This window comes from Dendrobates tinctorius, unplaced genomic scaffold, assembly GCF_039654945.1.
Source record: "Dendrobates tinctorius isolate UK_male_01 unplaced genomic scaffold, ASM3965494v1 ptg000162l, whole genome shotgun sequence".
NCBI lineage: Eukaryota > Metazoa > Chordata > Amphibia > Anura > Dendrobatidae > Dendrobates > Dendrobates tinctorius.
In genome coordinates, this window is record NW_027361829.1 from 67,329,604 (window position 1) to 67,342,857 (window position 13,254).

The 13,254-nt window shown below is 44.0% G+C and overlaps 1 protein-coding gene across 1 annotated transcript in view; it reads right to left on the reverse strand.

The window, feature by feature from the left end:
- The window catches only part of KIF15 (kinesin family member 15), a 183,337-nt gene that overhangs the window by 38,751 nt on the left and 131,332 nt on the right, over positions 1-13,254 (reverse strand). Inside the window, exons 25-27 of the mRNA XM_073550085.1 lie at positions 2,458-2,562; positions 2,134-2,256; positions 1,848-1,994 (exon numbers count right to left, since the gene is read on the reverse strand). Coding sequence (XP_073406186.1) covers positions 1,848-1,994; positions 2,134-2,256; positions 2,458-2,562 — 375 coding nt within the window. The remainder of the gene's footprint in view (positions 1-1,847; positions 1,995-2,133; positions 2,257-2,457; positions 2,563-13,254) is intronic.

The window sequence follows — 13,254 nt, forward strand, 5'->3', positions numbered from 1 at the left end:
GCAGGGGCGTCAGCGATGTCAAAGGTATGGTGAATCGCGGCAATGAGGTTTTGCACCGTAACCTTCATGTTCGCATCCTGGTCCGAATCCAGCTCTAAGACCCCTTCCGATTCCGAAAGCGCTTCGCCTGACTCGGGAGAGGAGGCCCGAGAGGGAGACTGCTGGGGACTATGGGGTGAGGTAGGACGAGGGGAGGACTCCGCCTGGAGGTCCTGCCTGGGCCTCTTGCGACTGCCGCTGGCTGGCTCAGATGGGACGTCCTGAGACGTGCTGGGTCCCGCCGAAGCTCCCAAGGGCAACTTGTCCAGAACGGCTACTAGGGACTGAGACACCTTGATGAGGTCTGCCACTGACTGTGATTGAGAGGAGGCCCAACCCGGCATGGGGGGCTCACTCGCCCCTGGGGCTATGGATGGCTCCTGAGCGGTGTCGGGCTGGACGCAGAGCGGGTACGATCAGACTTAGCGTTGGACATAGTGAAAAGAGAGGCAGTGCCGGCCGGTTGGGGGACAGAAGGCAGAGAAGGGTGTCAGTCTGCAGGTGCAGAGCTACTCACGGTCCGGTGTCCCCAAGGGCGACGCTCTCTGATCTGGCTGCAGGATGAGGCCAGGCCAATCCGGCTGAAAAAAAGGCCCAGCAACCGAAATCCGGCAGGGAATGAGGTCCGGCTGGCAGGCTGAGAAGATGGCGACCACCAGGGAAAGGGCACGCTGCCAGAGGGAGAAGAAGGGCGGAGCTCGCCGCAGAGATCCCCTTAGCACCGCCCGCTGTCCAATAGCAGGCTGGTGTGAGGCAAGGGGGCTGGGAAGGCCTAGGACGGGCGGGAGAGAAGCCCGCTTAGAAGAAAGGGGCAGGGGCGTGGCCGCGACGCAGCGGTAGGCCCGAGATGAAGCCGGGGCCTAAATTAATAGCGCCGGCCGCCTGTCAGCAGGGGCCGGCGCGGAAGACGCGCCGCAACCCCGGACCGCGTCCCTGCTTCCCACAGCCCGACCCCTGTATACCACTGCCGGGGGGGGGGGCGCTGAACAAGGCCCGAAAGAACAGGGGCCTTCATGGATGCGGCGACCGTGGGGAGAAGCGGGCGCGCAGGCCCTACAGTGGTCCCCTGGCGACCGCCTTAGGATGAAAACGCCGGGGGACCGCTAGACCGCATACTCACCCAGGCCGGGGGCCACAATAAAGGTACCTGAGAATCCCACGCTGTCTGTCGTCTTTATGGAATCCACGCCTCGTCCAACCGTCAGGCTCTGGTAGGCGAGATGGTGGGAGGCGGGGGGCAAGGACCGTCCGTATAGCTGGCACGCACCTGTGCGAGGCTCCTGGTCCTGCCGCGGAGACCTATGAGGATACGGGGTGGCAGTACACGCCATACTCATAGTCTCTTTGTGGGAGTACGGATGTGACTGTTCACTCCGTATCCCTCCGAAACCTGTAAAGGAACGACGCACGACGAGGTAGATAGGGGTCTAATAAAAGACCCGTGTCCACCTCCTACTGACACTAAGCTAAACTGAGGAACTTCCTGCCGGTCGGTGGGGTGTACACTGCGGAGGAGGAGCTAACCTTTTTTTGTGCATAGTGTCAGCCTCCTAGTGGCAGCAGCATACACCCCATGGTCTCTGTGTCCCCCAATAAGGCGAACGAGAAAGGGGGATAATAACTCAGTCATAAGCTGAATAAACAAAAAGCAAGTTGTAAACAAAACAAGGTGTCTGAAATTAATGAAGGAATGACGTTAGCAGGCTTAAACTTATCTGGCGGTAACCAGGTACTTAAAAATTCTTGTGTGTCCATAACCTCTGAAAAGGTCATTAGCCACAGTATTCTACCTGCATTCAACCATTTACCTGGTTAATCAATTCTGCAATTATCTGATCCTTTTTGAGCAATTCTTCATTTTGGTCTTTAAGCAAAGCCTCCTGCTTGTTAAAATCCTCGGTTAACTTGCCAAGCTGTTCAGTTGCATGAATCAATTCATCGCATATAAGCTCCCTCTGTTTAGAAGAAAGCCATGAATTTATCATTGCATACATAGTTCTAATACAAAGCTCCTCAGCTTAGTGCGCATGCAAAAAGCATCACAAGCAAGGGGATCATTTTACAATGGAATATCTATAAAGACAGATGACTTACCTCAACGCTGTCAGCAGACATCTTCCTTTCTAAATTTTCCTTCAGCTCCTCTATTTCTTTTTCTTGCTTCTCTAAAATAGCTCGGCTTTCTTCTTTAGCAGATAATGCAGAACCATATTTGCTCTAAACAACAAATTTCTTTGTTATTAACAAATAAGGGAAGAGCTCAAAAGTCATTAACAAAAAAAAAAAAAACAATAGTTTTTCTTGGACTGAATTTCCCCCTTTTCCAACAATGAGGCAAATGCTACAACCATCAGCAGGACAGATCCTACTAAACCCAACCAAAAACAGTGTGGTTAGAATGAAGAATGGTGCACATACATTTAGGTCTTCCAGCTCTTGTGTAAAAACATCTATTGACTCCTGCTTGTGCATGATTGTTGTTCTCAGTCCTTGAATTTGGTTCATAAGATCCGTCATTATTTCCTTGTAGCAAAAGAGAAAAACATTTTGTTTTAGGATTCGGTTACGTGAGGCATCATATCACATTGTATAGAAAATAATCCAAGACATTAGTTTGAGTGTGTACAACACTGAAGTGGCCTAGTAGAGCGGATACTATTGACCCACGTGTGACACAAACCCATTACTTACTATACTGACATTGCAAAAATATTTGAAATTGAGAGTCCTCAGTGGTTGATACATTTTAACATAAAAAGGTATCAACCACTGAGGACTCTCAGTTCTAAATATTTTTCCATCTACTGGCTACAGGGTACAAAGATATATATCTTTCCTGTATCTGACATTGCAAATAGATTCTTCAAAATGTTGTCTTAGCAGGAAACAGGCTCATTCATTTAACCCCTTAACGACCCAGGAATTTTTAGTTTTTGAAAATTATATATTTATATTTACTATACACACACACACACACACACACACACACACACATCCAATCATGGATGTCCATAAATTAAATTTAAGTAATTAAGCTGTGTGTAATAAAGAGAAATGACACAGGGAGAAAGTATTGAACACACTTAAATTTAATTAATCCGCCTTTGTTGGTAATGACTAGCGACGAGCAAGTACTAAATGCTCAAGTGCTCATCTCGACTATAACGGAAGTCAATAGGAAGCTCGAGCATTTTTCCGGCGGACTCCCAGATGGTTTGGGTGGCATTAAAACTGCTGAAATTATTATTGTTTATATAGCACCATTGATTCCATGGTGCTGTACATGAGAAGGTGTTACAATGGATGGAAAAAGTGCTCAAATGGAATGGGAACAGCATATGGAAGATCCCTGGACACATTTCTGACTCCCAGTTCGCTGCTGGGAACAATGTTGTCAGAGTATGACGACACTTTTATGGACTTACAATCATACATCCAAAACTGAAAGACAACTGTTGTGCCCATTTCCACAAGTCAGCTACCGCTTGTCTGGCGGTGTTGCAGCGTTTGCAAGTCGCAGCTCACTGACTGGATGCGATTTGCCCATACGCTGGAACTCAACATTAACCCCTTAAGCCCCAAGGGTGGTTTGCACATTCATGACCGGGCCAATTTTTACAATTCTGACCACTGTCCCTTTATGAGGTAATAACTCTGGAACGCTTCCATGGATCCCGGTGATTCTGACACTGTTTTCTCGTGACATATTGTACTTCATGTTAGTGGTAAAATTTCATTTAAATAACTTGCGTTTATTTGTGAAAAAAAAAAGGAAATTTGGCAACAATTTTGAAAATTTCGCAATTTTCCAACTTTGAATTTTTATGCCCTTAAATCACAGAGATACGGCACACAAAAAACTTGATAACTAACATTTCCAACATGTTTACTCTACATCAGCACAATTTTGGAACCAAAATTTTTTTTGTTAGGAAGTTATAAGAGTTAAAAATTGATCAGCGATTTCTCATTTTTGCAACACCATTTTATTTTTACGGACCACATCACATTTGAAGCCACTTTGAGGGGTCTATATGATAGAAAATACCCAAAAGTGACACCATTCTAAAAACTGCACCCCTTAAGGTGCTCAAAACCACATTCAAGAAGTTTATTAACTCTTCAGGTGCGTCACAGGAATTTTTTGAATATTTAAAAAAAAAAAAATGAACATTTAAATTTTTCACAAAAAAACACTTCAGGTTCAATTTTTATTTTACCAAGGGTAATTTGTCCTGAGTACGCTGATACCTGATATGTGGGGGGGAACGACTGTTTCGGCGCATGGCTGAGCTCAGAAGGGAAGGAGTGCCGTTTGACTTTTTCAATGCAAAATTGGCTGGAATTCAGATCGGATGCCATGTCACGTTTGGAGAGCCCCTGATGTACCTAAACAGTGGAAACCCCCCACAAGTGACCCCATTTTGGAAACTAGACCCCCCAAGGAACTTATCTAGATATGTGGTGAGAACTTTGAACCCACAAGGGCTTCACAGAAGTTTATAACGTACAGCGGTACAATTACAAAATCATATTTTTTTCCACAAAAATGATCTTTTTACCCCCAATTTTAATTTTCCCAAGGGTAACAGGACCCTAAAAGTTATTGTGCAATTTGTCCTGAGTACGCTGATACTCCACATGTGGGGGTAAACCACTATTTGGGCGCATGGCAGAGCTCGGAAGGGAAGCAGCGCCATTTGACGTTTTTGGCTGGAATTGAGATCGGACACCATGTCGCGATTGGAGAGCCCCTGATGTACCTAAACAGTGGAAACCCCGCAGAAGTGACCCCATTTTGGAAACTAGACCCCCTAAGGAACTTATCTAGTTGTGTGGTGAGCACTTTGAACCCCCCAGTGCTTCACAGAAGTTTATAACGACCGTGCGTGAAAATAAAAAAATCGTATTTTTTCCACAAACATGATCTTTTAGTCCCCATTTTTTTTTTATTTTCCCAAGGGTAACAAGAGAAATTGGACCCCAAAAGTTGTTGTCCAACTTGTCCCGAGTACGCTGACACCCCATATGTGGGAGAAAACTACTGTATGTGCACACGTCGGGTCTCGGAAGGGAAGTAGTGACGTTTTGGAATGCAGACTTTGATGGAATTGGTCTGCGGGTGTCATGTTGCCTTTGGAGAGCCCCTAATGTACCTAAACAGTGGAAACTCCCCACAAATGACCCCATTTTGGAAACTAGACCCCCTAAGGAACTTATCTAGATGTGTGGTGAGCACTTTGACCCCTCCAGTGCTTCACAGAAGTTTATAACACCCGGGCGTGAAAATAAAAAAATCATTTTTTTCCACAAGAATGATATTTTTGCCCCCAATTTTTTATTTTCCTAAGGGTAACAGGAGAAATTGGACCCCAAAAGTTGTTTTGTAATGTCCTGAGTAAGCCGATACCCCATATGTGGGGGTAAAACACTGTTTGGGCACATGGCAGAGCTTGGAAGGGAAGGACCACCATTTGACTTTTTCAACTCAGAATTGGCTGGAATTGAGATCAGACGCCATGTTGCATTTGGAGAGCACCTGATGTGCCCAAACAGTGGAAACCCCCAATTCTAACTCCAACCCTAACCTCAACACACCCCTAACCCTAACTAAGGGGGTCATAACGGGGGGTTTGATTTACTATTTATGGCGGGTTTTTATGTTTGGCAGCTGTCATACACTAAAAGACGCTTTTTTATTGTAAAAATAGTTTTTGCATCACCACATATTGAGAGCTATAATTTTTCCGTATTTTTACCCACCGAGTCATTTGAGGTCTTATTTTTTAAGGGACGAGTTGACGTTTTTATTGGTACCATTTTCGGGCACGTGACATTTTTTGATCGCTTTTTATTCCGATTTTTGGGTCGCAGAATGAACAAAAACCAGCGTTTCATGAATTTCTTTTGGGGGGGTGCGTTTACACCGTTCCGCGTGCGATAAAATTGATAAAGCCCTTTAATTCTTCGGGTCAGTACGGTTACAGCGATACCTCATATAGGTAGTTTTTTTTATGTTTTGTCGGTTTTATGCAATGAAAACTATTTTATATAAAAAATAATTATTTTTGCATCGCTTTATTCTGCGAGCTATAACTTTTTAATTTTTTCGCTGATGATGCTGTATGGTGGCTCGTTTTTTGCGGGACAAAATGACGTTTTCAGCGGTACCATGGATATTTATATGCGTCTTTTTGATCGCGCGTTATTGCACTTTTTGTTCGGCAGTATGATAAATCATTTTTTGCTTCGTTTTTTATTTTTTAAGGGGTTCGCTAAAGGGGTTAACTAATGGGACAGCTTTATAGGGCAGGTCGTTACGGACGCGGCGATACCAAATATGTGTACTTTTATTGTTTTTTTTTTTATTTCCAAAAAATGAATTTATTGGGGGAATATTTTTTTTTTCCTAATTTATTTGGCGATTTTTAAAAAATTATTTTAACACTTTTTTTTTTTAACTTTATTACATTGTCCCAGGGGGGACATCACTGTCCTGTGACAGATCAGCGATCTGTCACAGGCAGTGCAGCAAGCTTCCTCGTGCCTGCGCTTTGCAGGCACTGAGGAAGCCGGCTCCCTGCAGGCCCCCGTCCGCCATCTTGGATTCGGGGGCCTGCAGGGAAGGAGCCCCCCCGCAGCAGCGCTGCACATTGCGCTGCCGTGGGGGCTCAGGGAAGCACGGAGGGAGCCCCCTCCCTGCCGATGCTTCCCTTTAACCCCCGGTACACCGCGATCGTGTTTGATCGTGGTGTGCAAGGGGTTAACGTGTCGGGGGCGGTCCATGACCGCCCCTGACACATTGTGCTGGGTGTCAGCTGTGATAATCAGCTGACACCCGGCTGCGATCAGCGGCGCTCACCACGTGGGCGCCGCTGATCGCTATGACGCACTATCCCGTCCCTGGGAATTAAGTTCCAGGGCACATGGACGGGATAGTACGTCATATGGGATTAAGGGTATGTTCACACTGGGCGTTTTTTATGCTAACTTTCATCTGCTTTTTATAGTACCAGCAAAGCCTATGAGATTTCAGAAATCTCATGCACACATTGTTTTTTTTGTCATCAGGATTTTGTGCTTTGCTGCCTTTTTTTGAACATACAGCATGTCACTTCTTTCAGCGTTTTTCACCCACTGGCTTGAATGAGTGTTGAAAAAATGCTGCAAAAACGCAGGTATCATTATTTGCAATATTTGCAGCTTTTTTTCCTGCAGAAAAGTCATGGACATTAGCATAGAAAAGTTGACACAAATTAGCCCATAACACGCACCAAAAACACACCTAAACCTGTGTTTTTGGCGCAGCTTCTTTCTTGCCAAGAAATCAGGTTTTGCTGCAGAAAAAAAGCAGCAAAAACGCCCAGTGTGAACATACCCTAAATACGTACTGGCAGTTTATGCTTGTGGACACTTTGGGTTTCTGAACCTCATGGCAGTGTTAGTCCTTCGGTACTCGGTCCACAACAGCCACTATTTTTTGTGGTGTTCCATCCCCAACTTACACCACCACGTGTCTCATAACAATACCCGTGCCCTGACCAACGCAGTTACTGTGAATATCCTCCTAATGGCCAACATGTGGACAAGGATGCCAAGTTTCTTTTAAGACTGCATCCTTATACACATGGATGGGCAAAGGAAGGGAGATATAAGCAAAGAACCATAAATAGGCAAAGAGTTTATACAAAGATGTCCATATAATAAATGACTGGCACTTCAAATCAATACATAAAACACAAATTCGGTATAACATAATTAATAGACAAATGAAGAGAACCAGGAAATGAAGCAAAAAAAACAATCTTTATTAAATCCTTAAAAAAGTGGCAGAAGCAGAAGGCGAACCGAACGTCGGGGTGGGGAAGGAGACTGGATCTGTCTGTACAGCTGTGCTCTATTCATCTACTCTGGTAATGAGTTCACTTACCACACTTAACTTATTCATCTGTTTAGTAGCATGATAGTCCACTACAGAAGACCCACTATAAAACTATCTCCAGATAGTATTACAGTCCCAACAGACTGGCTCACATAGGTTCCTCAAACTCCCCACTTTGTTGGAGAGGATGCGGCCAAAAAGGGGATATTCTGCATGTCTTTTGGGGATGCCCAATGACTAAATTGTTATGGTCTCAAATCTCTTCATCTATAATCAACAAAATAATTGGAAAGCCTTTCAACCTTGCTCCCTGCATTGCCCTGCTTTCATTAAATTTGGATGAAATAGTTCACTGAGACCTATTTTCAATCATATATGTCTCGTCACGAAGAACACCATAGCATACCATTGGAAATCCAATATTTTACCTAGTTCTAATGACATAATTAAACTGATCAATCAACATAGATCACATGAGCTACAATTCGCTCTTCATAATGATCACTTCAACAAATTCTTCAAGAAATGGTCTGTATGGGACCATGTCTTGCCTCTCCCGTTAGTATGAGTTTGGTAGGATTTTTATTTAACAAAGTGGTCCCTCAACTTGATTTGTGACATACCGTTTATTGTACTTTATCCATTACTTCGATCGCTACGTTTGCGCTTGTACTTGATTTTGTATGATCTAACGTCTGTTGCGTCAATTAATGACTCGATGTTATTGTCTTGTTTTGTTTTGAATAAAACTTTGGAAAAGTAGCATGATAGCGTCTGGATAGCGTCCTTGGCCACTGATCAAGATCCATTAGGGTATGCTAATCTCAGTTACCTACATTACCACCAGGCTACCTTATGTACTTTTAATTTTATACATCTGAGATGTTCTATTACTGGTGTCTTTGATCTTGTTGTGGTCGGTAGACTAGGGCATCTTTAGATGGGGTGGGGGGGGGGGGGGTCACTAGACCTTGATTTATTTTTATACAGCTACTTTAGCCCTACCTTTCTAGCATCCCTCATTACAGCTTTTACTCTTATACAGCATAGTGTCCCACCGTTTGGGCACTCTGTTTTTGTAATACTGTATTTGTATTTTATTCCACTTTGATTTTAAGGATTTAATGAAGATTGATTTTTAACTCCATTTACTGGTTCTCTTCGTTCGGCTATTAATTATGTTAGTCTGAATTTGTGTTTATGTATAGGCAAAGAGTTGCCTAAACACGATCCCGATTTCTCCCTGCCTGACTGTGGAAATTGGCACCCTAAAATTCCACTATGACGCCCCCACTGAGCGTCGGCTGGCCCATAAATTTGGGAGGGCCATCAGGCAGCCATCAACCAGAATTTTTGGAGGCCTCTACCGTACATTTTGGAGGGCCTTTTTTGTTACAAAAGCTGTAAATCCACCAGAAATCATTTTCTGGAAGATCACAGGTTCACAGTATAGCCATCACTATAAATGATCTGCCTCTCAGGCTTTTTGTTAAATTTATAAAAAATTCTGGCAAGCAACAATACTGAAATGTCAGGAGGAGGAGATGGAGAGTCCAACTCCTTGTGGGGACAGGGAAGTCTAGACTGCTGGGACCCCGGCAGACATGACTAATTTTATGTACCACAGTTTCCCCCGATCTACGTGCTATAAACATTTTGGACAACACACATTACTGGTTGCTCACCTATCTCGACCCAAACTCCGAGGAGAAATCATAAATGCACTCCTAAATTTTAGATGGCCAAGTCTGTATGACTGCAGGAATAATTTTCGAGCAGATCAGTTGACAGTGTTACAATTATTGTAAATTATCTGCCTCACAGGCTTTTTGCTAAATTTTTTAAAATCTACGGCCAGCAAGAATACTGAAATGTTAGAAGGAGAGTGAGGGGGAGATTTAGTGTCCTCCTTTTGGGTCAGGGAAGTCTTGACTGTCATACTCTGGCAAACATGGCTTACATTATGTAATGCTGCTTTTCTTGTGTCCCACGTGTTATATACAGTTTGGACAACACTCATTACTGATTATTCACCCTTCTCGACCCATGCTTCAAGAACAAAATTTGGAGGGCCAGCAGCCATCCCTCACACTTAAATATTTTTTTTAGTACACAACACCTAGATTCCTGTTGAACTTTGCAGGGGGGGGGGGGGACAACACTCTTTAAAGGGAATCTCTCACCACATTTGACCTATCTAAACTATTATGGGCATACAGGTTATAGACTGCTGAAAAAAATCCTACTTGTGTATCTCATATCAGCTGTTTTGTTGCTGAGAAATTATCTTTTATCAGTTTATCTAAGTCAGGGGTCTCAAACTTGGCAGAGTAAATGGGCCACACATAAAAAAAAAATTTGAGCTGGGGGCCGCATTCCTTTCAAACTTAATACACCCTGTACACGCGCGGCTCCGCTCCGTACACCTCACACACAGGGCTCCGTACACCTCGTACACACAGGGCTCCGCTCCATACACCTTTACAAACAGGGCTCCGCTCCATACACCTTGTACACACAGGCTCTTCTCCATACACCTCATACACACAGGGCTCCGCTCCATACACCTCGTACACACAGGGCTCCGCTCCATACACCTTGTACACACAGGCTCTGCTCCATACACCTCGTACACACAGGCTCTGCTCCATACACCTCGTACACACAGGGCTCCGCTCCATACACCTTTACACACAGGGCTCCAATCCATACACCTTGTACACACAGGCTCTGCTCCATACACCTCGTACACACAGGGCTCCGCTCCATACACTTTGTACACACAGGGCTCTGATCCATACACCTCAAACACACAGGGATCTGCTCCATCCACACTGTAAACCACTCCTGACCCCACACATAAGCTTACCTTCATCCAGTACCATAACAACCAGCACACAGACAGCAGCATCCATCCTGCACATACTGAAGCCCCTGATCATGTGACCCCTGACTCCTCCCCCTCCTGTGACCTCATCACAGGTCCGGTGCAGTGTGTGCACACAGAACAGCCAATGCCATCGCCGCTCCTGAATGCATGCCTTCCCCCTGCATCAGGGAGTGAGACATGTGGTGCACCGTGGGCCGCAGATGCCTGCCTCAGGGGCCGCATGCGGCCCGCGTGTTTGAGACCCCTGATCTAAGTGATATCTTCCAGGCTCCAGGGCGGATGGTGTTTGGAGATAACTCTGCCTCCAGAGACGATTTTAAATATAAGGGGGAGTTGCCAGTGTGGTGTGTAATGGCTGATCTCTGCTCCCCTGATAACCAACATCTTGCAGTTTCCTCTCAGTTTCCAGCTCACAGGCAGACAGGGCTGCAATATTGTTGCAATAAAGCAGAGCTGAGAAAGCAGCACAAAATGTGTTTGCAAGAAGACAAAGTTCATTTCTCCTGTTCTGTGTTGGTTACTTGTCTCACACTGGAAACGCTTCCTTCGTGTAAAATAAGCTCTGGGGGTAGAGTTATCTCCAGGCACCATCCGCCCCAGAGCCTGGAAGAGGGCACTTATATAAAGTGATAAAAGATGATTTATCAGCAAAAACACGGCTGATATGAGACACACAGGTAGGACTTTTTTCAGCAGACTATAACCTTTATGCCCATATTAATAGATTAGTCTCACTAGCCAAGAGTCTGGACTACCTAATCATCAACCTGATCCTCCTTCTTCCCACCATGGCAAGTCCCAGGAGACATGTGATCCCACACTCTGACACTCCCGAGGAGTGTTGACATTTACATTTATTAATTTCGGCCTCTTGCTCTAGACATTTCAAGAGGGACATGAGGAAAACCTGCATACTGATGGCCAAATATTTGTGCAGCCATGGTTAGAAGAAGATGGTGTGCTATGTCAAATAGAGTCTCAAGTGGTTGATAATGAGACACAGTTGACAAGTGATGTTGTTAAGTAGTGATGAGTGAGCACAAAAATGCACGGGTGCTTGTCATTCGTATTGAGCTTGTCGTACTGCTCCAGTGGATCATCCCGAGTAATAAGTATAATGGAAGTCAATGGTAAAATCAAGCATTTTTCTGTTGGACCTTCCCAGGAGGTCTGAGGGGCATTAATATTTGAAATGGATGGAAAAAGTGTTCAAATAAAATGGGAACAGGACAGGGAAAATGCCTGGACACACATCTGACTCCCAGGTCGCTTCTGGAAACAATGTTGTTGGAGTAATGTGCAACTTTTACGGACTGGCAAAAACAAACAAACAGAAAAACCCAAAACAAATATGGATTTTCCAAGAAACAAATGTTAGGAAACATTCTTTCCTGTATAATGACTTGCATATAACAAAAAATAAAAAGATAGAAAAAAAGCCTCTTCCACCCCTTTTGGATATGTTCACATATATGGTTTTTGCACTTTCTCATTGCTTTAAACAGTGAAAAACCAATTTCACAGTAAATATAATTTTAACATTTTACTACCTTATCTGGGCATGTGGTGTGTGAGATACATCCTGTTAATTTATGAAGGAGGGACTTTGATACACCACCAAGCCCATACAGGCAATGCAAGAGCTGGCAAAAATGTGACTTTTTGAATGGAAAGTCTGCTGCAATAATTAGTGGACGCCATGTCGCGTTTGGAGAGCCGCTGATGTGCCGAAACAGTGGAAACCCCGCAGAAGCAGGGTGGATAAAAATCAATGTTTTTAAAAAAATAAAAAAAAAAAAAAATCGGATTTTTTTTATTTAAATCGGATTTTTTTCAATAAACTGCTTTTTGAGGAAAATATTTTACCATCCAAAGGTTCTTCCATCATGAGATAAAGCTGAGTTGTTTAACTCAGTAGAATAAAGACTGTATATGTGTAACATTCACAATGCCATGCTCTTCCAGAGGTTTCTGTAGGATTAGTGGGCAGTTTCTCTCCTATATTATCACAGACGCTCGCTTTACTTACGCAGTTCTCAAAACTGAATTTGACTCCACAGAGGTCCCAGCCTCTTCTTCACGGCAAAAATGTTACAACATGAACAGAGTTGAGAAAAAGACCTTAATCCTATTGTTCTACAAACCTATGAATACAGAATCAACCCCTTCAGTGCCAAGTCCAAGAAGTTAGACAATATGTTTCTGATTGTTTGGAGTGGAATAGATCTGCACAACACAAGAAGAATGTGAATCTAAGTGTGAGGAGGAGGAAGGGCAAGCAGACAAGAAAATGAAAGTGAAACTTTGAGCACAATACTGCAGCATAGCCACAGACAGACAAGTCTGGATCTGTTTGTGTGTACGATCTGAGGTTTATTACATTCTTTCCTTATAATGGCAGCAGGCCGTAAAAGAGACCCAGTTTGGGAATATTTTAATGAAG